This window comes from Durotheca rogersii (assembly GCF_024521655.1).
Source record: "Durotheca rogersii strain YMJ 92031201 chromosome Unknown GGS23scaffold_36, whole genome shotgun sequence".
NCBI classification, from domain to species: Eukaryota; Fungi; Ascomycota; class Sordariomycetes; order Xylariales; family Xylariaceae; genus Durotheca; species Durotheca rogersii.
Genome location: NW_026251267.1, coordinates 80,380 through 104,777, shown reverse-complemented (window position 1 = coordinate 104,777; position 24,398 = coordinate 80,380). Strand labels below are relative to the sequence as shown.

Below are 24,398 nucleotides of genomic sequence, written 5' to 3'. Positions count from 1 at the left end.
GTGCCTAAGGTAGAAAACTCCTTTCCATACTCGCCCCTAATATGGACCTTTGTTAGCCGAATCCAGGTGGTTTTTAACATATACCTACCTATATACCAGGTGCCTGTATACCTATTTTATACGCGCCATCGAGTCTGGCAAGTGCTTACAGCACCAGAGTACATAGAGATACTTTGGTATACTGTGTATGCATCACAAAAGGGAATACCGCGTGGCGCTTCGCCGCGCGCCCTTCCCTTGACATGCCTTGCCTACTAACCACGCCGGAAATATCGCCAGCGCCGAGAGGGATGTCCGAGGGGGCACATCTCAAGAGGCATGGAGGTAGCGTTCGTATTACCCCACCACGCCATCATTCACCCGAATGCCGTACCTCGGTGTGCGCCAACACCGGCAGATATCGAGAGCGTATATGTGCCACAACGCGCGCTATACACTATCAGTTTTAGTTCTAAGAGGCCATCGGATGGAATACCAAGCTCATAACCCTTGCATAGATCATATACAGGTATTAGGTACCTATTGGAGTACACGGCAGTACACCTACCTATCTACCTACGAACACCGATCGAAGCTGGCCTACTTATACCTCTGCCCTGCCTCCGGCCCCATCCCATGGCGTCTCGTTTCCGTGTAGTCTCCGGTCTCTTCCAGCCTGTGCCACCCAGAGCCCAATTCGCTGCTAGCAGCAACAGCAATAGATTCTCACGCCTCTCTCAACCCTTCAGTAGAACGATAATGGCGCCCGTCTCCGTCCCCCCGGGAAAGCACGAATGGCTCGTGATCATCCCCGACAAGCCCGGCACGCAGCAGAAGAGGATCGAAGTGCGCCAGTGAGTCGAGCCGATCCTCTTCCGGCCCACCCGCCCGTCTATCCATCTCCCTATATAAGCCGTTGTCCATAAATTTGCCGTACCCCTCCTCGGCGTGGCTCGGAGGTCTCTCGCTGACATGCGGATCTCGCGCGGACCAGGCAGCACTTCGAAGGACTGAAGACCTTTGTCGAGTCCGGGCAGTATAAGACTGGAGGTAAGTAAACCCATCCGAAAAGGCCCGGCAATCGTCCCTGCGCCGGCTTCCTCCGTATGCGTGTCGTAAACTTAACACAGGCTTGCTCTCTTCCAGGCGCCCTCCTGAACAGCAAGCCCGAGACCGACGACCCCACCAAGTTCGACTGGTACGGCAGCACAGTCGTCATAGTCGCCGAGTCCAAGGAAGAGGTACAGGCGATTATCTCCAAGGATATCTACGCCGCTACTGGCGTTTGGGATATCGAGAAGGTGAGCCGCCCTTTCTAAGTAGCTGGTCGAACGTCGCTAACCGTCCACGTTAGGTGCAGATATGGCCGGTAAGCCTCCGGATGAAAGCGCTTCTACCCCCTCGACCCCTACTGACTCGTGCTACTAGGCCAAATTCGCTTTCAGGAACCCTTAGGTTGCGTTGGTAGAAAAAGACAGGAATAAATTAAGCTACATAAATCTTCTTTTAAAAAGACTAATGCTACCTTCCGACCTGTATCCCATCTACCCGAGTAAACCTGATGCTCATAATGACGCTGTGTTAGTGCCACGCTACAACGCTGTGGCCTGTCTGCGTACAAGACGCTGTAGACTCGGGAATCAAGCCCCCATCTACTCTAAACCATACATTCGTCCGCATGAGTCAGTTCGGCGAATCGAGACATGCTTTTTAACTCTATTAAAAAAAAGTAGGCCCCCATCATATTAGCATAGGGCCTACGACTCCGCAGTTTGGCTTTCTGTGGCTGCTTCGGCAGATTCTTCCGCAGCTACCCGAAGTTCGTAGTTTAAGTCGAAGCACTCGGCCAGCAGTTCGGTCACGCTGCCCTGGCCTTCGGGAATGTCTTCGCCGACCATGAACTTGCCGTCAACCCTCATGTTGTCGATCGAGTTTAGCTTCATGCTGTAAGGATAGAGCTCTCTCACCGAGGTCACGCCGCCGTTGTTTTTTACCTCGACGAGACATCGCTTCAGGGTTTGTAATTGATTGTAAATCGGCAGGAGGGCCTCTGAAACCGGCTCAGAGGATATCATGAGCTGATATATGTAGCCATAGCTCCTTCGAATCAGGTAAAGAAGCGTCTGTAGCAATATTAGTTGGTAATGATACATCTATACAATTGCTGCAAGGGGTGAATGATATACTCTTTGAACGTAGAGTTCGGCCGGTTGTCCTTGGTCATCCACCCAGTTCCCGTCAATCCTACTCTCGTCGATCCTGTCGAGCTGTCGCTGATAATCGTATAAATCGGTTTCTCGTAGAGACCACGCCTGGGTGAGGGATAGCTTGTCGAGCTCATTTCTAATATCGACAAGGACATCATAAATTGACTTCCACTTTTCGGGGAAATGGCCATTCCTAGACCCAAATCAGTTAGCATATCCCAAACATGCTTATCTGCAACTACGAACCTTTCTAGAAGGATGGCCGTGTAGTTTAGGCATCTGTCTAGTAACTCCGAGACACCCTCACTGCCCTTCAGGACATTTCCGTTTTCGTCGACAAACTGCCCACCCTTTCGTGACGCCCCAATCTCCTTCAATTCTTTCTCGCGCTTGTGTATCTCTGAAGGAGAGAACTAGATCTCCCTCGTCAATAAGGCGGCGTTGTGGCGCGAGGATGAGATGACATTCTACGTACCCTGGGTTTGGTGTTGATCACAGCCATTTGCCTGAGTATCGATACGAGCTTATCCGCGATTGGTCTCAACGGCTCGGCAATGTCCTCGACCCTCTTCTGTAGACGAGACAACGATACTCGGCACCGCTCTATGCGATTTTCGATCAAGGTTTCAAGGAAAGGGGCAGGATTCCAGCTGGTGGAATTGTGGACGATTTTGGATAAATGCTCCAGTGTATGGGACATGCTCTCCAGGTCCTGGGCAGAAAACAGGTTGGCTTCGGTCAAGTGGTCTAGCAGCCGCCTGATCGTCGACGTCAGCGCGTAAGCAGCGGGCGCTTCATTGTTCCGGCCGATTGTCATGAAGAATAGTGACAGTAGCTGGAAGCAACTATCTACTACTCGGTCAACTATAGAGCGGATTAGCCGGGACAGTTCGTAGTCTGCTAAGGGAATAGCTGGGGGCGGTTCGATTGCATTACTGCCACGATGCTGAGGGGCCTACCTTGATTCTCTTCTACCGGCTTCCCGCGTCGAATTTCGTTCAAGATCTTAACTTGCTCGATAGTTTGATCGTAGAGGACCATGACATCTTGTGTTCGAACATAAGTAGTCCGATCTGATTTTCGCAACTGTAGCTGGTCTCGAATTGCAACGAGTTTCTCGAGGACACGCCTCTCACCATCGTCCTTTGGAGCAGGTATCTTTGGTGTCTCCATCACGGCACCCGAGGACTGGGATGTCTTCAGGTTTGCTTTCTAGACGGATAGGCCCGATGATGAAGTATCCTCTTAGTAGGAGACGGGAATAAAGAATCCTGACGGGATAAGATATCGGCCCCTCTTCTCTAGCTCCGTTCTTTGTCAACGGACGGTATGCGCGACGTAGTTGGTAGGTATTAGTCGAAAGCGATGCCCGCGAATCCAATGCGTTTATCTAGTAGCGTGGTATCGCATGCGAAATGCTGGGTTATCGGCATGTGGCACCAAATGACGCCTGTTATCTTCACAGGACTAGAAGCTGCGGACGCAGACGCGGGGGCCTGGGTTGGCCGAATTCCACAAGCAACAGACAACGTAGGTATGTCCCTATTTAAGAGTGTGTGATGGACTGTGTCTGACTGGATAGGATGGAACTGATAGATGACTTAGGTAGAATTATCCACGTATCCCGCAAGCGGAAAGCAAAACATTCGAATCTCGCCCACGACGAGTAGCGTTAGTATGCCGTGATGCATTAAATACGTAGTAGGCATGGAGGTATTGAAGGCAAGGTGGGGGGTAGGTAAGGTAGGTATGGAGGTGAAGGAGGTAGGTGAAGGACCACCCACCTAGGTAGGTACCTAGGGTATACCTATAAGGTTCCAAACATGATCTTCCAAGGCTGGAGGGGCACTAGAGGTACGTAGTGCGGCTAGGTGGTACCTCCTCTATAGGTGGACCCAGAAGCCCGACGCGCTCCTGCGGGGTGAAGAAGCCTGATCACTGATTGGCTAGAGTACCTCATAGGTACCTAAAGCGGGAGGGCAGGCAAGCGGGTCCGCCCAGGCGAAAACGGAAGCTTTATTTTCCTTCCGTGCTAGCCCTACCTTCCTCCCACCAAAAATTTCGCTGCCAATTGAGAGCAACCCAGTAATTTGCGAGCGCAAACCCACACGTTAATACATCTTCCAACTTTGAGGTCCCTATCCCGATCGCTCAACAACTGTCGACACATACACGTACACCGGGAGACCCGTACCGCGGACCAACCTCATACTACCTCCCACCCCCCGGATAAATCCAAGAGAGAAAATGTCGACTGCCGAACTTGCCTCGTCGTACGCGGCGCTCATTCTCGCTGATGATGGGGTTGCGATCACGGTGAGCCCGCATTGACCCCTCCTACGATTCTGTCGAACCTGGCGTTTCGCGGCGGCGCTACGTGAATCCCCGGTACGGATGCTAATAATTGGCGGCCAGGCCGACAAGCTCCAGACGTTACTCAAGGCTGCTAAGGTCGTCGATGTCGAACCCATCTGGACGTCGCTTTTCGCCAAGGTACGAATAAAATCATCGAACTACATATAGGGAGGAGCCTTTCTGTCTTACTGATACGCCTCAGGCTCTCGAGGGCAAGGATGTGAAGGACTTGCTATCGAATGTCGGCTCGGGCGGCGGTGCGGCAGCAGCAGCAGCCGGCCCCGCTGCTGCTGGCGGCGCCGGTGCCGCGGCGGAGGAGGCCAAGGAGGAAGAAAAGAAGGAAGAAGGTACGTGTTATTGTCGCCCAAGAATCACTCACTCCTCAGATGCTAACTGGTGCTCTAGAGAAGGAAGAGTCGGACGACGACATGGGTTTTGGCCTTTTCGACTAGAATGCTTCTACGACGACGACTACTTATCTTCCCTTTGTACTTTCACTGCATGGTTCCGGGGTTCCATACACCATTGGTGTGGCGTGAAGGAGGCAATACCAGGATGCCTCGGGCAAAGATTACTCTGTCATAGGTTAATATGACGATGCACTTTACAGACGAAAAGTTTTGAGGCAGCAAGCAAGAACCCCGTCCTGCCGTAAGGTGTGAATTCTGGCAACGGAAATACATATCAAGGTCATGACTTTGTCCCAGAACTATGGAGGGCCTGATAAGGGCTTCTCGCAACGAGTATGTGCGATACGAGTAATAAGCTGTGCATATGCCTATGGTTGAGTGGCCCAACTTTCGTGCCACGAACTCTGCGTCTTCGTCCCGACCCCCGAAGCTCTGTTGCTATGAATTCTCGATGTTGGCGCTGTCTGCTCCCAAGAGGCTTATTGCACGATGAGAGCCGCGCTAGGAACCAACCCCGCCTCCTTCAGGGTTTTGCCGAGATCTAGGCTTCCTTCAAATATCTTTCTGGGAAAATTCTGGACGAACTTGGTGACGGCTAAGCCATTCTCTGACTCTAGTAGTTGTGCGACTTCGAACAGAGTAGTGTCCGCAGGCAAGGTCTTCATGACGTTACCGTTTGACGTTTGTAGCCTCAAGCGAGCCTCATTATGAGTAGTCGCGGGACGTGCTGTAGCGGGAAGAGTTGCTGGAGCGGCGGGGGCGGGGGTGGGGATAGATCTGCCTTCTCTTGCAGCTTTTGCCTCCTCTGCCTTGCGGCGACGGTCCTCCCTATCTGCTTCGATCTTAGCCTTGATGCGCTTCTTAGCCTCGAGGTCGTCGAGCTTCTCCTGCCGCTTCTTGGCTGCTTCCTTGATTTGCTCCTTGCGCTGGAGCTCTTCCTTCAGCTCATGAGACTCTCTAGTTGCTTTTTGACGAATTTGCTGCGTGGCGGTCAGTTGGGACATTGTTAAATAGCCGATCGTTTGGTATGAACGTGCCTCGTTGCGCTTCTGCTCTTCCTTTTCTGCCGCAGTCTGACTAGCCTTCTTGGCCTTGACGCGCTCACGAAGTTCCTGTAGGCGTTTACTCTTCTGTTCCTCGGTTAGGCGGGCGATCTCCTCTGTCGATTCGGAAAAATCGGTATGCCCACTGAAGGAAACCGGGTCAATTTAAGGAACAGATTGTTATGTAGAATAGTATGTCGGTGCTCACGATTTATTGGCGTGGAACTCGGCTTCGCCCTGAGTGCGGAATCTCTTGTCGCATTCGTTACATACGAGTGACAGTGCGACTGTACCCTCTTCTACCTTGGTAACACTGGCACCCGTCTCTTCTTCCTCGAGGAGCTCCTCCAACGGGGTACCCTCGGTCTTCTCTAGCCAGTCCATGGCATCCGGTACTAAGCAGATCATCAGCAACCAGTATTTCGCAACCAGGAATGATCTAATCGAGAAACGCTGCTCACATCCATCAGATCTCTTCACGGCCAGCTCGGCACGTGTTTTTTCGAACCCCATCTCTATGAGCTGGTCGAGAACTAATTGAGACATCTTGAGATCCGTCGTTATACGTCACTACAGGATAGGATCTAGTGGCGATGTGTTGTCCAACCCGTTGTTGGCGGAAAAGAAACGGGGAGAAGATGGAGGTATGTGTGAATCAGACCTGCGATGTCTGGTAGGTGCAGGTATTTATATTAAATATATCGATAGGCGTAAGTAGACCGGAGAGGATAAACGGGCAGCGCGAATAGGGTGGATGAGAGTGCCTCCCGTTCCTCCCATTAGTGGCACGTCATTCAAGCAGGTCAAGCCTCTCTCAAATGAACTCAGTGCTCGAAGACCAAGCAGGAAGTGAATACATAAGATACTTAGGTACCTTACCAACGTATCGACCTGAGATTGGGCAGGTACACAAAAAGTTGGGGGAGATACCTACCTAGTAGATACCTCTTACATTTCTCTCAGGTATCTCGGGGGTACACCGGCGCCTAATATACATACTTCGTATGCGGATGCACATTCATTTCTGACCTCGGGAGGTCAGATTAGGAACCCGAGGTATCTGCACAGGGAGGAGGGAGAGAGGTAGCCTTGGTCCCATTTACCTTATTTCTATGGTAGGTGCCTTATTACCGAACAGACAAGCAGGCGGGAGATAATAGAGGTCGTATCCGCTGTTTATCTGCAGTAGGTACCTATATAAGGAGGTAGGATAGGTAGGTAGGTACCTAGTGTACCCCCCTCTCGACCCCTAAGAGGTAGGTACCTACCTACCTACCTTAGGTACTTGCCTGTAATGTATGTACCCATCAATGTGTCGTCCCTCACCTCATCTATTAGGTACATATGAGGTATGTGCATATGCACCTACCTACATACCCAAGGTATATATACCTACCTACGTAGCTCGTACCAGCCTACGTAGCAGGGCCGACACTACTAGACAGGACTTTCCCTTCTCAAGCTTAGCATCCATGTCGTAACACGACAACACCATCACTGACACCTTTCCCTCTACCACCATCACTGCCGGTGGTCATCGTCATCTTCTACCAAAAGCCCAGGCTTTTAATCACATCTCAGCCGAAATCCCATCTTCGCATACCCGAACTGTCGCGCACTATACGAGACTTTGCCCCCTAATTCCGCCCCAGCCTGGCCTGTATCGGCTCCTTCTATCTACTGCCAGCCCTGCCGACGATCCTCTTTACCAACCAGAGTAATATTTCCCGACCGCGTGCCTTTCTACCGGAACATCGACCTGCGATCACACCCGACATATCTTGGTGCCTTGAATATCTGCTCGAGATAGCAGCACCCTCTGTTGATACTACACCATCCTACGCGTGCTTGGATTTCTGTACACATCGTCAGCATGTCTGTTGAGATCGATCCTCAGGAGCTAGGCTTCCGTCGTACGTCTCAATAGCGAACCCCTCCGTTGCCAGCAACATCTGCTCACTATATTTCGCAGGGCCATTTACGGCGGAGGTGTCGGAAGTGCTGAAGATCAGAAACCCCAATCCCCATCCGGTGGCCTTCAAGGTATGGCACATGACAAGGCAACCTAATCTCCCAGGCGTGAATTCCGACTAACGGGTTCATAGGTTAAAACTACCGCGCCGAAGCAGTATGTCTTACCCAACCGAAACGAATACAGATTACTAATGATGTTCCCGACATAAGGTATTGCGTTCGGCCCAACTCTGGCCGTGTTGAGCCTGGCAAGGAAGTCGAAGTTTCAGGTGCGCATGGCCGGCCCGCGCAGTCCTTCCACTACTAACTGGCTACAGTAATACTTCAGGCTATGAAGCAAGAGCCCCCTCTAGATACGAAATGTCGAGACAAATTCTTGGTGCAGTCCGTTGCGATCACGGGGGATAAGGAGTTTGCCAACCTGGCTGCCATCGTAAGCCACAGGTCCTCGTGATACCACCAGGCCCGGACATTCAAGCTGACCGTGGTCAAAGTGGGACGGTATTGAGAAGTCGTCGATCCAAGAGAAGAAGATTCGGGTCGTTTTTCTATCTCCTGGCGGCAGTGCCTCGTCAACCGCGCACCTTGAGACTCCCAAGAGACTTCCAGGGGCTAATGGTGTATGCTACCCCTCCTCCCATTTGCGTGGTGATCCCTTCAGAGCACTAATGGCTTTGATAGACCTCGGCAACACCAGAAACTGCGCCCCCAGCGTACTCCTCGCCACGTGAATTCGCAGGTGGCTCGGCGGAACCTAGAGCCCCTATAGATGAGAAGGAATTCAAGCGCGACGAAACCCCGTCAGCCGCAGGTGCCGCAGCGGTCTCTACGACCCGGAATAGCGATCTGAGCCCTGAAGAACTAAAGCAACAGCTCATCCAGGCCGAGAAGACGATCGCACAGCTGAGACAAGACCAGGAAGGGTTACGACAACGGAAGACAGGAGGTGCGAGTACGGATGACAAGTCTCATGCCAAGCCTGCTGAATTGGCCCACAATGTGCGGTCGGGCACTGAAGGCGTCCCAGTTAAGCTCGCGGCGATCCTGTGCTTCCTGAGCTTCATGCTCGCATACCTCTTCTTCTAGGCTACGACGGAGCTTTTCTTGAAGGGTAGTTCGGGGAAGTCACCGAAAGGCTTACTAGTGAATGGCCACGACATCGGGAGGCTTATTAAATTGCGAGTCTTCTCTTAGATGAGCGTACTCCACGAGAAGACTGGCCTAGGTGGAGATACGTAATAAGTGACGAACGACAGGTTTGGCCCCTCTCCCCCTTCCCCTTAACGGATTATTGTGAGAGGGTGGATCGCACCCGGGGTTAAAGTCGCAAGGAAGTCTTTTTACCCACACCACCCCTTGTACTTTATTCAGCATGTATTCCCCTTTGTCGTGTTGTCTGTTTACTATCGGAGGTCACCCGTATAGTGGTATATATTCGTACAAATTTCATTTGTGGTCTCATCATGGCCATCACTGCATATCTTATCCGGCTCGAAACCATCATGGCCAGCCAGCATTTTCGAGCTGAGACACATAGCTGTGAAGGTATATATCACAAGAAGACTCGGACTTTAGGCCCGCGTATATCGTCGCTGCCGGTCTAAATGACGGTGGTGCTTCAACAGAGAAATGGGGGTATTGTTAGCTCGTGTAAGGCGTGAGGGACACGCTTCGGTGGAAAGGTGAATTTCTTAGACTAAAAATTAGTACTATATCGGTCGATCTATTCGGTGCATTTTATCCCGTCCCACGTTGCCCGAACGCTAAATCGCAACCTGAGGAGGGCGAGGAAAGGGGGAGGGATCAATGGCAACACATGGTATCACCAACGGGGGTGCCTAGGTACGGCAGCCGCGGTTAGCAAGCCCTCGCTAGTCTAATAATGAGGGATTGGTGCTCAGCGCCGTTCGTCCAACCAGATTCAAGCCTCGATCTCACTCTGCTTCCAGTCAGCCTTCTGGCCTACGAACCGGCCGCCCTCCTTGCGTTTCACGCGGCACCGGATACCGACGTTCTCGTCGAAGATGAAGCGCCATATGACGTAGGTCCAGCTCCTGTGATAGGGGAGGTCGGCGTAGAACTCGTTCGCGATCTTGTTGAGCCGGTGCAGCCTCGTCCAGGGGACGGCGGGGAAGTCGTGGTGCTCGTTGTGGAGGCCGACGTTGTAGGTGAGGAAGTTGAGCGGGCCGTAGTACGAGTATGTCTCCGGGACCGGGAGCCGGTTGCTCGGGTCGGCCTGGGCCGGGGTGACGGTCTCGTAGACGTAGTGCTCGGCGATGAAGTGGCCGGCGAGCGGGTGCAGGCTGCCGGCGAGGAAGGAGGAGAGCAGGAGGTACAGCATGGCCTGGGTGCCGAGGGTCCGGAGGATGACGAGGTCGAAGGCGAACTGGCCGACGACGTTGGCGGCGGAGACCCAGGTGAAGGGGACGCGGTAGACGCACATGGGGCGGACGGCGTAGAAGAAGATCTGGAAGGTGCAGAAGAAGGCCTTGCCGAGGATGGAGTCGAGGAAGATGGCCTCGAGGGCGGTGGGGAGGTCGGTGTCGAGCCCGTCGACGCCGAGGGACTTGTGGTGCGTCAGGTGGTAGGGGCGGAAGGAGGCGCTGTAGGGGATGCCGATGGGCAAGTTGGCGACGATGGCGAAGAGCCGGTTCGCCGTGGGCGAGCGGAAGGCCAGGTTGTGGCTGATCTCGTGGATGGCGAGGAACAGGTTCTGGTTGGCGGTGGCGCCGACGACGTACGCGAGGAGCCAGAACGGCACCGAGAAGAAGGGCGTGTCGCGGAGCACGTAGGCGCACAAGACCTGTATGGAAACGACGGCGAGGACGACGTACTTGGTGAGGGGCTCGGGACCGCAGAGCTTAGTTACCTAGGAGACAAAGCGACGTTAACCGGCTGCCCGGAAATCGGAGAGCGAGGCGTTCGTTGGTACGTTACCTCGGGATGTGCCTTGATGATTGCCAGGCGCCTCGTCCGATGGGGCTCCTCGGTATAGGTCCAGAAGAAGTCGCGATACGTGACCTCGACGGGATCTCGCTGGAGCTCCGAGGGCTTGTCTTGGACATCTCCGCCGCCCTTGCCGTTCAGACGGATCGTCTTCCGCAGCTCGGGGGCCTGGGTGGTGGTGGAAGCCGACGAAGGTGCCATGTTCAGTTGGGATATCGCGTTCTCCTCCGGGGGGGAAAAGGATGGAGGGGATGAAGAGAGAGAGGCGAGGAAGCAGGAGTGGCTATATCCGGGCTCTGTTTCGACGGCATGGGGTTAAGAACGACTGAAAGGGACAGAGAGAAAGATTTGGTCCCCATATTTTGCGGTGAAGACGAGACGGTCGGTTGATCCTCTACGTCTACTTACACCCGTAGGAGGTACCTTAGGTGGTGAGGAGGTACCTACCTGCCTGCTTACGTTAGGCAATCTGGCCGGGTATGGTATATGTACTGCGTACCTACCTAGGTAGTACAATCCAGCACGTTAGGTAATCCCCAGGACCTGGTTCAACCACCCGGTTGTGCCAGCGAACTTCATCCGCCAGGCTTGCTGCTAAGCCCGACTGAGAGTTGACGGGCACTTTTCATGGTTCCTATGGGGAATTCCAACTTCTAAGCAGTCGGCCCAATCATCCCCGATTCTTGCGGCGGCTCGAAGGTTCGAAAGAGGTTGAGATCGAATGTCGTCACCCCACTAGCCATCGAACGTTCACTCGAGCTACCGCAACAAAGTCGAGGGAATAGTTGAGTGGGCGAAGCTACGTGTACTACACAGCATAGTACAATACATGGAACCTTCAATCTACCGAGCATACCTCGAGTCCTAATGCCTCCGCTGCCCCCGTGCTAAGTATCTGCTCGTCAGCAGGCGAAGACGGCAGGCAGTCCTGCGAGGTACGCTGGCATCCGGTCTGCCGTGGATACAGATGCCCACATGCCCGGCTATGGCATATGTATACCGTACATCGACAGCTCCATTGGCATCTCGACCGAGATAGGCGTGGAACCCCAGGCTGTGGTGCTCGGAAGAGTTGTATGCCTACCATACACAAGCAGGTATGTACATACGTAGGTGCAACCGCACTTCCGACCTGGGCAGGTCGTTCCGGTTTAACCTCACTGTTACACGAGAACACCTCCATTGGCCGATGAACCCTGTTTTGGCAATGCCTGACATAGTATCCGTAGAGCTTGCCGCAGGTTTTTTCTGTGAATTTAATTGTAGCTATAGGTAATCATACCGATGAGGATAAAGTGCAGGTCGCAACAGGCTTTGGTATCGAGAAAAACATAGGTAGGTAGGTACATGGCTAAGAGGCAGCCTCAAGTCGATGGGATCGTAACGCCACAGAATTAAGTACCCATCTACCTAACTCAGAGATCCGGGCTAACGAAACCCACTTAGGTAGCTATACACGTATGTATATCCTCGAGCCGAAAGAATCGCTCGAAGTACCTCTACATGGGCCTCTGAAGAAAGACACCTATCCCTCCAGATAACGCAGCCGATAGAGCATGTATGGCGGCGTATGCAGGAACGCGTCTCGAATCCCTCGAGGCAAATTCCGGTCGGTCGAATATTACATATTTGAAAAGATATCCTCCCGTCCCCAAGGCTTCGTTATCTCTGTTGGGCACTTATGGCTTCTATGCCCTCCGGAGGCTTGTCCCCGTATCGGCAAGTAGGCTGCCTCTAGAGATTGGAAGCGGTTGACCAATATTGAACTAATAAAATCCAACGATGCGTATTAGATAGAATTATCAGACCTTTGGTGACACACACCCAAGCAATATCGTAATGCCCGCCACGGATCAGCCGCCCGTACCTCCCGGGAAGAAGCTTCGGGGCTGAACGTAAAAAATTTCAACGGTTGGGCGTGACCATGCCCTATTTTCACGGCACGCCCCCTCACGGCGAGTCTCTGAATCAATCGGTGATCAATTTTCGCCTAACCCGAGCCCATTGATCTATCGGTCTCTGTAGATGCACTCTCACATCTCCACTATCGGTCAGAGAGCCTACATATAACAAGCACCTGACTCGTGTCACTCACATCCTGTCCGGCCCGGTTATCAGGGTATTCCCCCGTCGCCTGCATATGCCGTAGCTTGGGAAGAGTGGCTTTGGGGGCGAGGCAAGGCAATCGCACTTCTAGTCGAACGTCGCCAGCCCTCTCTTCCGAACATTGCTAGGGTAGCGGGGAGGGCGGCGGCAGCCACATGGTATTACACGCAAATGAAGCAATGCTGTATACATGGCTAGATCGCCACCGGTATGAGTTTATTTGACGCAATGCAATGTTGTTGGATCACACGGGGAGGAGGGCCCATTGCAATGTAGGACTTCGGGCCGTAACACGTATTTTGAGTCAATAGTCCACAAAACACAGTGTGGCAATGGGAAAGTGGCGGGAGATCGGCCGGGTTCCTAGTGGGAGGGATGCCATGTTTTTATCGGCCTGGAGGTCGCCGGCATGCCTTGTTGAGATCTGGCGAAAGGGAAGCCGTCGTGGACATCCCGCTCAGGCCTGTTTGGCGCGTGCCGATCAGGCGGGACATCATCCTACTCGTCTGGAGGGTGGTCGCGTAGGTGGGTGGCATAAGAAGACTAGAGCTGAAAGCCGCCCGTTTGGAGAGCAAGTCGGATCTCTAGGGTACCAGACGAAGTTAAACCTCAATACGTAGCCTGCTTACAGAGACCATCTGGGTGAGCATTCAGATATCGTCTAGGGTTAGGATGTTGGGCCTCTGCGAGCCCATCTAGCAGCAGGTAGGTAGTCCTTTGAGTAGAAGACTTAACGACGAGGTAGGATGGGAGACAGCATAGCGCACAGACTTCAAGTACGGTAGTGATGGTGTTGTTTGGAGTAAGGCAGATAGGTATCTCCGTGTATTGCTCGGCGAGGGGTCCGAGGCAGTGAGCCAGACATCAGCGATTCCGAACAACAAGCTGCCACCCAAGGTTTGGGAAAACGCCACTGACCAAATTATTACTTGAAACTACGCTCTCATTCTAGGTACAAGTACTTAGCTGTCGTTGTCGTACGCAGCCTGCAGGATGAAACGCGGCCTATACATGGATGCAACTCTTAACCAACAGGGAGGGTGTGTACACCACGACACGTCGGTTCGTCAATTTCAGAGGGCAAAAGTGAAGTAATTCCCACTTAGGTCCCGATACATAGCGTTTTCGACCCAGGCCCAGGTCGAATCGTCTCTTTCCTCAGGAGGTACCACGGCTACAGATGGAGTGTTGGAAATGTATGAGGGCAACGGACGCCGAGAAAATTCGTTGGTAATTACGCCCTTACCCATACGTCCAACGCCGCCCTCGGGGCTTGGCGCGATACTGTAAGTCTCTTCGCCGTGGATCTCTACCACGTCCTGTTCCCCTAATATGTACTGCTCACGCTGCATACCCGCTAACCTCGCTGCTGGGTCGAAGCTGATATAGACCAGCACTTTTAGACCGTTTTGATCCTCTCCAATAGCATAAACTAGGGATCGTTCGTCACCTGTGGCGGTAACGCTGTCTATACAATCGGGAGGGTTGAGAATTCGGTAAATTTTGTTTAAGAATTTGGTCTGGTTGGCTGGATTCCGTTTTGGAGGCCAGAAGTAGATTTTGTTGGGTTGGTAAAGCTGTGTATATTGGCTATCCATGTTGGTTTCGCCGTCATCTGTCTCTGTCTCTGACCACGAGATAGGCTTTAATTTCCTATGCCCGGCCCTTAATCGTAAACAGCGGGAATTCGGAGACCCGTTAGAGACGTCGTCGACTAGGTCTAAGTAGGCGCTGCAGCTCCGCTGATAGGAACGTAAATACGTTTGGCTCCGTGTAAACATCGGCATGGTCGAGCTGTCGTCTCCCAGGTGTATGTTGGTAGGTAGATGGAATCGTGAAAGCTTATTATGGGACTTGTCCATAGATTTGAGGATGGAGCCCATCGTTCGAGGTATGACGGGGAGTTGCTCCGCGTCGTCCGCTACTTCATCATCCGAGCGGAAAAACACCTCAGTGATGTAATAGGTCCGTCGACTGCCACTCCTCCCCGAAAGCCATTCCTTCCGGGACTCGATTATATTGACCTTGCCGGATGCTTCGTCTTTTTCCAGTTTCAGGAACCCCCACCTGTCGTCTATAGGGCCCTCAACATGCTGTCTCCTCCAGCTATCGTCCTTGCTCATGGTTTGCGTCTTATAGTCAGGATCGCCGAGGGGAAAGCGAAAGCAATAGTAATAGGAGGTCCAGTCCGTCTCCCTGATCTCGAAATCCGTCTGGTTCGAGAGCCCGTAGAAGTGGTTGTCTATAATTTCGAAGCACACGGTAGAGCCGACGTCGTAGCCAACCAGGTTTGTCAAGTGCAGCTTCTGGGGGAGCCAATGGCAGTCGTAGATCCTGAAACCAGTGAGGACCCATTTCCTATATCCATCCGCGCCTTCTTCCGAATGTGTCCCGAAGTATAGATATTCCTTGTTGTTTCTTACGAATATCTTGGCGGCCGACTCCAGCTGCATCTTAGCCACGAGCCTCTTTTTTTCGGCATTGAAGATTAAGAGCCAATTTTCCGTATTGGGCAACGCAAAGGAGAATAAGCACGACGTAATACCATTGGCATGATACAAGACTCGGAACTTGTACTTCCGACTTCTGGCAGACCTTGGCACAGCCTCGCGGATCAGGACTGGGATATCCACGACAAACTCGCAGGTGGCGGAGCGGTGAAGGTCGAGAATACGTAACCACCGCTGGGGCCGAGACTCTACGATGTAGCAGAGTACGCCGTGGATGTACTCGTAAGAGTCAGCAAGGCCGACGATGCCCACTGCGTAAGGAGACGCCTGGGAGAGTGCTCGACGTCTCTTTGCAACTCGCCTAAGGGCTCGCGAGAACTGACCAGTCTGCTGCGCCTCCTGTGCCTCTATCGTGTACAAGGCCTTAGCCTTTAGGGAGAGTGGTTAGCGGTTGTGCCATACGGGTTCGCTGGAGCAGAACGTGTCTGGTAGACTCGGGGGGGTCGGGCCTTGAGATGGAACGAACTTACGGTAACGATAGCCTTGCAGAAGCTTTCTTCTCTCATTAAATACTGAAAGTGGTAACAACATAGCGATAAATCAAAGATCTCATCTATGTCCAAGTAGCTTGCAATATAAGCCATTATCTCATAAGGCAAGCGTTGTAATCCCGAGGTGCTTCGCGGTGGTATGGCCTTTTGGCCAATGTTCGCGAGGCATTGGTTGGGGTTGACCGAGACCGATAGCCATTGTTTACACATGTCGTACTGGGAGAGGAGGAAATGGGTGTGAGTGAGCCAGCACCCATTCCCGGCACCCGGGGAATTCGGGGGCTCTTATCCTCCATTGCAGAGCCTCAATGGGAGGTAGGCAAGCGGGCGATGTCTCGACGGTCGCTTACAGAGCCTCACTACCTGCCCGGGTAGGTACCTTAGGTACGTACATGCCTACCTAAACGGGCAGTTCGCCCACCTTAAGGTACCACGTATATAAGGTGAAGTACCAGAAGCCACCGCAACCGAATGGATGTTGAGCACTGTTTCTATCTCTAAAAATAATCACTATCTGCTAAAAGCACTTTGATAATTATATGTAAGGAAATTAAGTACAAAAATAAAATATAGTTCTTAATAAAATAAAATAAAGTATTTTCTATTTAAAATAAAAAGTCTTGTTATATAATATTAAGATAAAAATATTATATAAAATATTATATAATATTAATATTATATTATTATTATAAATATAATCTTCCTTGAGATGGTAGGTATCTAGGTACCTACCTCTACCTTAAGTACCTTATTGGGTCGGCTACGTTAGGTACTTACCCCCTAAAGGTGTGTACCTGCCTAGGTTGGTACTCGGTAGAGACGTTACTTTTAATTGTTCACAGCCTGCCTCATTAGAGGTACCTTGACTTCAACTGAATTGCGTCTTTCGGATTCATCTTAGGGTCAAGATCGGCCTCAACAAACACGGAAAGCTTCCCTACATAACATAACCGACGAGATCGCCTATATCTAGGTAGCTAGCCTACGGTAATAGCCCAGAATCTAGAGATCATAGGACGTAATACTCGGAAGCTCGTCATCACGAACAACATGACCAAATCCGATCTCTCTCCATATAAGCGGCCCCCAAGAGCTCTTACCCTAACGAACAAGGCATTGGGCTGGGACGACGAGGCTCGGTTTTCCAATTGCGTCTGGGCGGAAAGGGGGGGCCGGAGGGAGCGAGGAATGCTACGTATGGATACCTGAATATGAGAAGAGGAAACGGCCCTTTCTATATTCTAGGCTCGATGAGCTATCATGAACACGAAGTCGGGACACATGATATGTACGTGCGTGTGCTGCGCATAAAGCCGAGTGCGCCTTACACTACCCGGGTTTCCTTAGAATTGCTATGTTGGAATGATAGGTATGCACAGAGGAGCTAGACGCACTCTCTGCACCGCTATCGAATTGAGCTTCATGACACCTTCCTGGTGAATTCAAGGGTGTCTGGTCCCGGGTCGCTTTTGGCGGTTGTGCCTCCGAGTAAGTAGCCTCTAGATTCCTATCCCCCTCCTCTCTGGCTTACTCTAGAAAAAGCTGCAGATCTTGTGACCAATATTTGGGCAGTAGGCTCTCGCTAATTACAAGACACGGGAGGCGGTGTTATCGTATCCTTCAAGGCTGGGTTCCTTGAATAGTGGTAGATATTGTTAAATTAAGTTGTGTATCCGGCTCATATTATGGAAATAATTTGCCGTAGAAAACACCGGATATCTGCTATATACATATAAAAGGATAGGTTATCTAACCGCTAGTGACAGACAGTGGAGGCTTACGATTGTGTGATGCTAGGGTCCGTGTCTGACAGTCTCTTGCCCTGTAGCACCTATTCAACTGGTTAATGGGTTTGATATGCGCACACTCAGAGGTCTTCGATGGGATTCTGCCATCTGGAGAAGTCGGCTACGCGTTGTCAGCTTCCCATAGGGGTGGCGGTGTTGCGTTTTGCCTGCCAGAATACGTCGAGAGAAACACGGAGCTGCCTCGAGAGATTGCGTGTGCGACGAATTGATTCGGGGGCATCATTTACCTGACAGTGTATGCTATTGTGTCTTATCTTTACGCTGGGAACCGGACATGGTTTGGCTGTCTCTTGATTGAATGATGCTTAAGTGGCTCCCGGGGCGCGATGAATATTACTTCGACGATGAGTTTCTTCGGCACCACCACTGCTTGGCGTTTATGCCCCGTTTTGCCACTTCTTCATATCTTAAAAGGGCACATCGTCGAGTGTGTCCGCTGACGGAAGATAAGATATGCCAGCTTTCGTGTAAACTCTCGAACACTCTTGCGTAGAATCGAAACAAAACCCAGTCGTAGACGTTACATCCACCAAGTGCACAATGGGGAGGTTATAAGCCGTGTCATCTCCGGTCATACGACCACGATTATTGTTATACGACATATCGTGTCGGCTCCGGTCGCTAGAGTAATGTCAGGTGTACGGCTATGCCAGCGACTGGCATAGGACGAGGTATCTAACCAAGGCCATTAGTAGGGGATGGCTAGGGGGGTATGATATCGATAATTCCGCATAGGAGACGCGAAGGAGAGCAGGAATCACGTTGCTTCAACCTGACAGACCGCATCTGGCCCGTGGCTAGCCCGTGTGCGTGCATATATAGACCCGTAGCTTGGTAATGATGGTCGGGCCTGAAATGCATCGACGCCATGGTAGAGCCATACGAGATTCTGTAGTTCAAGAGTGGACAAATGCAATTGTAGAAGCAAGTGAGAGGTGATCACTCATAAAAAGATAGGTAGGCCCCTATATGGTTCGAGGTAGAATTACACGTAGGTATAAGTGGCAGACTGGATGGAAGAAGGAGGCTACGGTGCCCGTCTCCGATAAATGGTAGGTAGGTAGGTACAGAGGTCCCTTTTATACAGGGGCACATTCCGCCCGGTTGGGTGTAACCATGTGCTGGAAACATAGTAGCAGCTGACCCCACCTGTTGGCAGCTGGCGAAGGATATTGTGGTGTTGTTTTAGCATGTTGTTTCATTGAGGGTCTTGATCCTCGACTAAACACACACGCAGGTATCTGTGCATACCGGCCGTGCCTGTAAGACATATTTTCGCATGACCGACAATAGGCGATTACGAAAACTATGGCCCCGAGAGGAACTATCACGCCAAAGGTACTTCTCTCTACGTACAGCGCTCCGACGCAAGGTGTCATGTCCAACAACTTGTCGCTAACTCGATGAATAAGACCATCATGGCCCCTGCGGCGGCCTTCACGATGGCCTGCGTTCTATTCGCGTACGCACTGTTGCCTATAGTTACCTATATAAGTAGCTACGCCAGGAGTATGGGCGTGGATGGATACACTGACGAAATCCGTGCTATGTAGCTATACGAGATCTTCCATAAAAGAAGCCAGGCGGGAAGCTGTACGTCTTCCTTTCACCCCCACCCCAGCTAAACAGTCGTGGAATAGCCGTCTCAATTGCGATATAGAAGTACGGACGCGAGCAAAGAGGAAATCAGCCGGATAGCCGAGACGGTGGTGGCTCGAAGTGAGACTGATGCAGGCCGCGTGCTCCGCTGAGGTGTCTCACAACCCCCTCAGTCTCGTGATCGCTGCCACTACACAGAGAAGGGGGAGAAGGGAGAGCGAGAGCGAGGAAAAGCTAGCAACCAACAGGGGAAGAAACGGAAATAAAGAGACGCAGAATCAGAGACCAACGGCAGCGGTGTCACGCGGATACGCGAGCCTACATCTTGCATGGTGTAAGGGGCCGCGATTGATACGATAATTTGCAGGCAAGCATGCGGCTAAGCGTACATTCACCACCCTCCACACGGAAATACTACCTGTATGATATTAGGTAGGTAGGTAGGTAGGTAGGTAGGTAGGCAGGTATGGAGCCCCGGGTATTGGCCAGGGTTGGGAAGACGTTGAGAGGATGGCTACAAGACCTGAATGAATAGGTCTCTACTCACTCTAGCTTATCGTAGGTGGTACTAGCACACAGCATACCGACGTCTAGTAGCGACTTGCGTTGGGTACCATGGCGCACTCATTAGTCGTCGATAAATCAAAAGGACAGCCGGGTTTATCAATACTCATACGGTGATGGTACAAGATCAAGCGAAGTGAATCATCTCTGATTACTCAAGCAGCACCTTGTCAGCTGACAGCTATATTTGTGTTGTCATTTAGCGAGGCAGACTCTCTCTCGGCCGCCAGCTATCAGTCTTCCCTACCCCTGTTATTACATATGCAGAAAGTCACTAAAATTAGGGACTCCAGTTAGAAAAGCCCGAAACCGCACACCTGTTCAGTATCGAGCCAACCAGTCTTTGTCATTGTCGATCTCTCCCTCGGCCGTCGACCGTTTCCTTTCTATCCCTCCTCTCCCGCCTGCCTCTCTCTTGGTTATAGTAGATGGAATTGTGTACTACCTTTCTTCGGCCATGACATAACGCGCGTTTCGCACGAACCGCAACAACCCACGCGCCATGGCCGGCAACAGTCTCCTCTCCCTCCTGGGATGGACGTTCCTCCCAAATGTATGATGCGCCGCCTGTTGACCCTTAGCAGCCTTGCCTCCCCTTTCCTCCTAACATATATGCTCTACCCCCAAACCAGCTCTCCAGTACACCGAACTAACCGCCTTCTTCCGTCACTAGCTCGTCACGGGCTGGTTGCAGTCCATCTACTACGGCCTGACGATCCGCGCCGGCGACCCCAAACCCGCGCCGAACTCACACCGGTACATCGAGCACCGCCGCCGCATCCACATCCTCGTCGTGTCACTGTACCTCCTCTACACCGTCTACGAGGCCGACTGGGAGCTGCGCCGCGCCTCTGACTACTACACCGACCTGGGCGTGTCCCTCTCCGCCTCCGAACGCGAGATCAAGAGCCGCTTCCGCCGCCTCGCCGCCCTATACCACCCGGACAAGCTGATGAACGCCGGCGCTGGCGCCGGCGACGACACCTCCAGCCTCTTCATCCACCTCAAGACGGCGTCTGATACCCTCGTGGACCCGGCGCGACGTTTCGCCTACGAGCGCTTCGGCCCGGACGTCCTCGGGTGGAAGCACTGCGTCACCGTGAGGGATTATGTTGGCCGCGGCGCGCAGGCCCTTGTGCCGTACTACGGCTTCGCTGCCGTAGCCATGTACGTGCTCGGCCTCCTAGGGTACCTAGAATGGGGGCGGTACTGGCGCTGGCTGACGCTCGTCGTGCTCTGCGTCTTCGAGCTGCACACCATCACGCGGCCCGCATTCCCGCCCCTCCTCGACCTCCTCGTCAATCCCTTCCTCACCCGCTTCACCGCGCACCCGCCATACTTACCCTTCCAGACCATCTCTCTCGCGCGCAAGCTCAGCATTACCCTCCACATTGCCTTCTCGCAGATCGGCCCCCTCTTACGACCCCCGCTGGCGGCAACGGCCCAGCCCGGCATCCGTCCCGCCGAGGCCCCCGAGAAGGCCCTGCTCGAGAGTCTCGACCGCCTTGAGCAGACTGCTCGCGGCATGGACGCCGAGGCGACGCGCCTCATGGAGCTCGAGATGGCGCCCTTCGCCGGGGACGCCCAAGTGATAGCAAGCATGCGGACAAAGCTCAAGGAGTGGCTGGTACAGAACACAATCCGCGCGGATCCCATGGTTAGGGATGCGCTAGGGAGGTCGTTGCAGAAGCGGCGAGTAGACGCGCCTGCAGGGGCTAAGGGGAATAGATGATTCTCTACTACAAAGATTTACGTTGCTAGCGACATCTGTGAATAGATACACGAATTTACATCGGATCACAATAATCCTTACCCAGTGGCTATTATCCGTGATTTTTCGCCCGACGGAGGCGTGGGGCTAACCTGAGGTTCCGTGCAAGAACTAGGAACTGGGTAGGCACCAAGATACAATACTATATTACGATGCTAAAGATACCTTTACGGATGCCCTTGTAAGCGAAATCAATGGACCCAAAATAAGACGACTAGAGTCTCTGCCTGCCTCTGGTTTCGATAGGTATCATCGTCATTCCGACAAACGCGGCGAGAATCAAAATCGCCGACATGTATATGGGCGTCGTGGTGCCGTCTCCGGGCACGTTGGCGGCAAGGATGGGAGCGATCAGGCCGGCGACGCGATTGAGGAAGCTGGCGACGCCCGTGCCCACGCCCCTCACCGGCGCGGGGAAGATCTCGGGGGTGAAGGCGTAGAGGACGCCGTACATGATGTTTTGGCAGAAGGCCTCGACGCAGGTGAAGAAGAGCTGCCGGTTAGGCGTGGTGCCGAAGGCGACGAAGAAGAACAAGAACACGGCCGACACCAGCGTCGAGATGGCGAGCGTCCCCTTGCGCCCGAGGAACGGGGACTTGTGGTCGACGGTGTATGCGGCGAGCAGACTTCCCGGCACGCCGACGACGGATATTATAGCGTAATTGCGATATGTCTCTGACGAGGCGGCATTGAACGCTGCCATACCCTCGCTGTTTCCAGGCGCTTCCGAGCCGCCGTGAGAGAGGTACTGCGGGAGAAAGGCATTGAAAAGGGGGTATCCCAGGCCGATCGTACTCCAACAGAACCACATCAGAGCAGTCGCCATGCCGAGCTGGCGGGTTTGGAAAAGGGGCCGTATGTGGCTGATAGAAAAGGAGGTGAGGTTCTTCTTAAGGATATTCGCGGCAGAAACTCTAGCCGGCGTTGTGCCATCGGTTTCCGCAACCGCGTCCAAAATCTCGTCGGTGAGCCAGGTCTTTTTCCCGTTTTGGTAAGCAATGCCATGGACAACGCCAACAGCCTCAGACTGGCGACCCTGCGACAGAAGGTACTTGGGCGATTCGAACATATGAAAAATGCCAAACCGGATAACGAACATGACAAGCGTGATTATCCCAATCGTCATGACGAAGTACCGCCACCCCTCTTCGACCGGCCAATTGGTGATGAAGTACCAGGCGAAGAGGGACGAAACGAGCTGTCCTATGGGCCACCATATGGACAGGAGGGTCAGCAACGCGCTGGAAGTGTCCGGCAAAAATTCCAGGAAGAGTGCTCCATCTACTGGCAGATTTCCGCCAACGCCGGTCCCCATGCAGGCGAGCAGAATGCAGACCGACGTCCAACTCGCCGCATACGACGCCCAAATGCCGAAAATGCCCGTGACCAGCAACGTGACATTAAAGGCGATGCGCCTGCCTATGATGTCGGATCCCAGACCCCAGAGAAAGCTCCCGATGCATAGCCCTACAAATAGAGAGCTGGTCGTGTATCTAACCTGCTTCTCCGAGACACCGAACTCTTCCGAAAGAGAAGGAAGAGTCAGCGAGACGCCCTGGAGACGTGTGTGAGCCTATCTGCATACTCGACGGTTTTTCCTGATTTCAATCATTCGCGCGAGGCAAGTGAACTTACTTGCATCCATAAACTGAAATTCAGTCGGTCAGTCCGCTGCGATGCTTCACGCCTTCGAGGCTCGAATGGAAGCACACTTACTTATCCGCAAACCACCCGAACCCGCATAAAACGAATAACTGCCAATTATACCGGCCCATCCCGATATCTTGAAGGGCTTTGTTGATAAGTTTTGATTTCACTGCACCTGCTCGTCAGCAACATTCCCATCACCAGATGGTCGGCCCGCCTCTCGGAACGCGTCGGGATCGGGAGCGGAGGAGAGAGAGCTCACGTTCGTACTCGGACCACTGGCGGCGCCTCTCGCCCCGGCGGACCTCTCTCCTCAGGCCCTCGATAGTGTACTCGGCCGCGCTCATCTGCAGCATGCCGGCGTCCTCGTCGCCATCCTTCGGCGCGGGATCGTCGGCGTCGGCGCCGTCGGGGCTCGTCCTCGCCTCCTCGAATTCGCACCTCCCGGACCGGGCGGAATGGCTGTGCAGGTGCGCCTCCTCGAGCGGGATCAGGACGCCGATGTAATCGTAGACCGACTCTCGGCGCCAGAGGCTCGCGAATGGATTCCTCATGGTGGGGGGGGGGGGTCGTCTATCAGGACGACTCCGTTCCGACAAACCCCCGTCAACCCCGGTCGGCGCAGGAGAGCGATGATTTAGGTGTTTCGAATGATAATAACTCGACCTGCTAGTTTTGTCGACGATTTTGCTCTCAAGCCCAATAATGAAGGCCACGAAAACGGATCAGAGAAGACTGACTGTCTTACGAAGCCGCCGGGATGAGACAAGACAGGGATACTGTCTCGTTTAAAAGAGAACCCCTTTCTCTCTTTCCCCCTCTCCCTTTTCTTCTTCTGGGACAATAAAATTGTTGCGTGTGTCGCACGTAATAATTCCTATTGTGGGATTAAATGATTTCCGGACCTAATATTTACTCTATTCAACTTATTCTCGGGAGCTCGAGGGCGGTGATCAACACGATCGATGCGATAGGAGAGTGAGATTGT

The 24,398-nt window shown here is 52.8% G+C and overlaps 9 protein-coding genes across 9 annotated transcripts; 4 read left to right on the top strand and 5 right to left on the bottom strand.

Annotated features, from left to right (window-relative positions):
• Positions 1 to 532: 532 nt before the first annotated feature.
• Positions 533 to 1,585, top strand: GGS23DRAFT_336038 (uncharacterized protein). The gene is made up of 5 exons (XM_051512996.1): positions 533 to 833; positions 974 to 1,029; positions 1,126 to 1,280; positions 1,340 to 1,348; positions 1,408 to 1,585. Exons 1-5 carry the CDS (start codon positions 616 to 618, stop codon positions 1,432 to 1,434), a joined length of 465 nt encoding a protein of 154 aa, XP_051367834.1. The 5' UTR covers positions 533 to 615; the 3' UTR covers positions 1,435 to 1,585.
• Positions 1,494 to 4,014, bottom strand: GGS23DRAFT_587020 (uncharacterized protein). Its single transcript, XM_051517469.1, has 5 exons — positions 3,146 to 4,014; positions 2,662 to 3,050; positions 2,433 to 2,599; positions 2,166 to 2,379; positions 1,494 to 2,102 (listed from the first exon to the last, which is right to left on the bottom strand). The coding sequence occupies exons 1-5, from the start codon at positions 3,357 to 3,359 to the stop codon at positions 1,737 to 1,739; spliced, it is 1,350 nt and encodes a 449-aa protein (XP_051367833.1). The 5' UTR covers positions 3,360 to 4,014; the 3' UTR covers positions 1,494 to 1,736.
• Positions 4,015 to 4,433: 419 nt separating this feature from the next.
• GGS23DRAFT_607721 (60s acidic ribosomal protein-domain-containing protein) lies at positions 4,434 to 4,993 on the top strand (the record flags this gene model as incomplete). The annotated part of the gene is made up of 4 exons (XM_051520095.1): positions 4,434 to 4,502; positions 4,602 to 4,679; positions 4,744 to 4,888; positions 4,947 to 4,993. The coding sequence occupies 4 exons, from the start codon at positions 4,434 to 4,436 to the stop codon at positions 4,991 to 4,993; spliced, it is 339 nt and encodes a 112-aa protein (XP_051367832.1).
• Positions 4,994 to 5,327: 334 nt separating this feature from the next.
• GGS23DRAFT_335990 (ubiquitin-related domain-containing protein) lies at positions 5,328 to 7,064 on the bottom strand. Its single transcript, XM_051512994.1, has 4 exons — positions 6,456 to 7,064; positions 6,203 to 6,389; positions 5,989 to 6,139; positions 5,328 to 5,931 (listed from the first exon to the last, which is right to left on the bottom strand). The coding sequence occupies exons 1-4, from the start codon at positions 6,538 to 6,540 to the stop codon at positions 5,431 to 5,433; spliced, it is 924 nt and encodes a 307-aa protein (XP_051367831.1). The 5' UTR covers positions 6,541 to 7,064; the 3' UTR covers positions 5,328 to 5,430.
• An 803-nt stretch (positions 7,065 to 7,867) lies between these two features.
• On the top strand, positions 7,868 to 9,673 carry GGS23DRAFT_616505 (VAMP-associated protein; the record flags this gene model as incomplete). Its single annotated transcript, XM_051520794.1, has 7 exons — positions 7,868 to 7,907; positions 7,967 to 8,037; positions 8,100 to 8,122; positions 8,179 to 8,237; positions 8,286 to 8,401; positions 8,463 to 8,588; positions 8,650 to 9,673. 7 exons carry the CDS (start codon positions 7,868 to 7,870, stop codon positions 9,052 to 9,054), a joined length of 840 nt encoding a protein of 279 aa, XP_051367830.1. The 3' UTR covers positions 9,055 to 9,673.
• A 216-nt stretch (positions 9,674 to 9,889) lies between these two features.
• GGS23DRAFT_607718 (sphingolipid delta4-desaturase) lies at positions 9,890 to 11,115 on the bottom strand (the record flags this gene model as incomplete). Its single annotated transcript, XM_051520094.1, has 2 exons — positions 9,890 to 10,837; positions 10,906 to 11,115. The coding sequence occupies 2 exons, from the start codon at positions 11,113 to 11,115 to the stop codon at positions 9,890 to 9,892; spliced, it is 1,158 nt and encodes a 385-aa protein (XP_051367829.1).
• Positions 11,116 to 13,866: 2,751 nt separating this feature from the next.
• GGS23DRAFT_335854 (uncharacterized protein) lies at positions 13,867 to 16,455 on the bottom strand. Its single transcript, XM_051512993.1, has 2 exons — positions 16,001 to 16,455; positions 13,867 to 15,899 (listed from the first exon to the last, which is right to left on the bottom strand). The coding sequence occupies exons 1-2, from the start codon at positions 16,229 to 16,231 to the stop codon at positions 14,094 to 14,096; spliced, it is 2,037 nt and encodes a 678-aa protein (XP_051367828.1). The 5' UTR covers positions 16,232 to 16,455; the 3' UTR covers positions 13,867 to 14,093.
• A 4,039-nt stretch (positions 16,456 to 20,494) lies between these two features.
• Positions 20,495 to 21,724, top strand: GGS23DRAFT_600682 (uncharacterized protein; the record flags this gene model as incomplete). The annotated part of the gene is made up of 2 exons (XM_051519107.1): positions 20,495 to 20,545; positions 20,666 to 21,724. 2 exons carry the CDS (start codon positions 20,495 to 20,497, stop codon positions 21,722 to 21,724), a joined length of 1,110 nt encoding a protein of 369 aa, XP_051367827.1.
• A 141-nt stretch (positions 21,725 to 21,865) lies between these two features.
• Positions 21,866 to 24,355, bottom strand: GGS23DRAFT_335375 (MFS general substrate transporter). The gene is made up of 4 exons (XM_051512992.1): positions 23,673 to 24,355; positions 23,480 to 23,579; positions 23,399 to 23,411; positions 21,866 to 23,318 (listed from the first exon to the last, which is right to left on the bottom strand). Exons 1-4 carry the CDS (start codon positions 23,962 to 23,964, stop codon positions 21,978 to 21,980), a joined length of 1,746 nt encoding a protein of 581 aa, XP_051367826.1. The 5' UTR covers positions 23,965 to 24,355; the 3' UTR covers positions 21,866 to 21,977.
• Between the last annotated feature and the right edge of the window lie 43 nt (positions 24,356 to 24,398).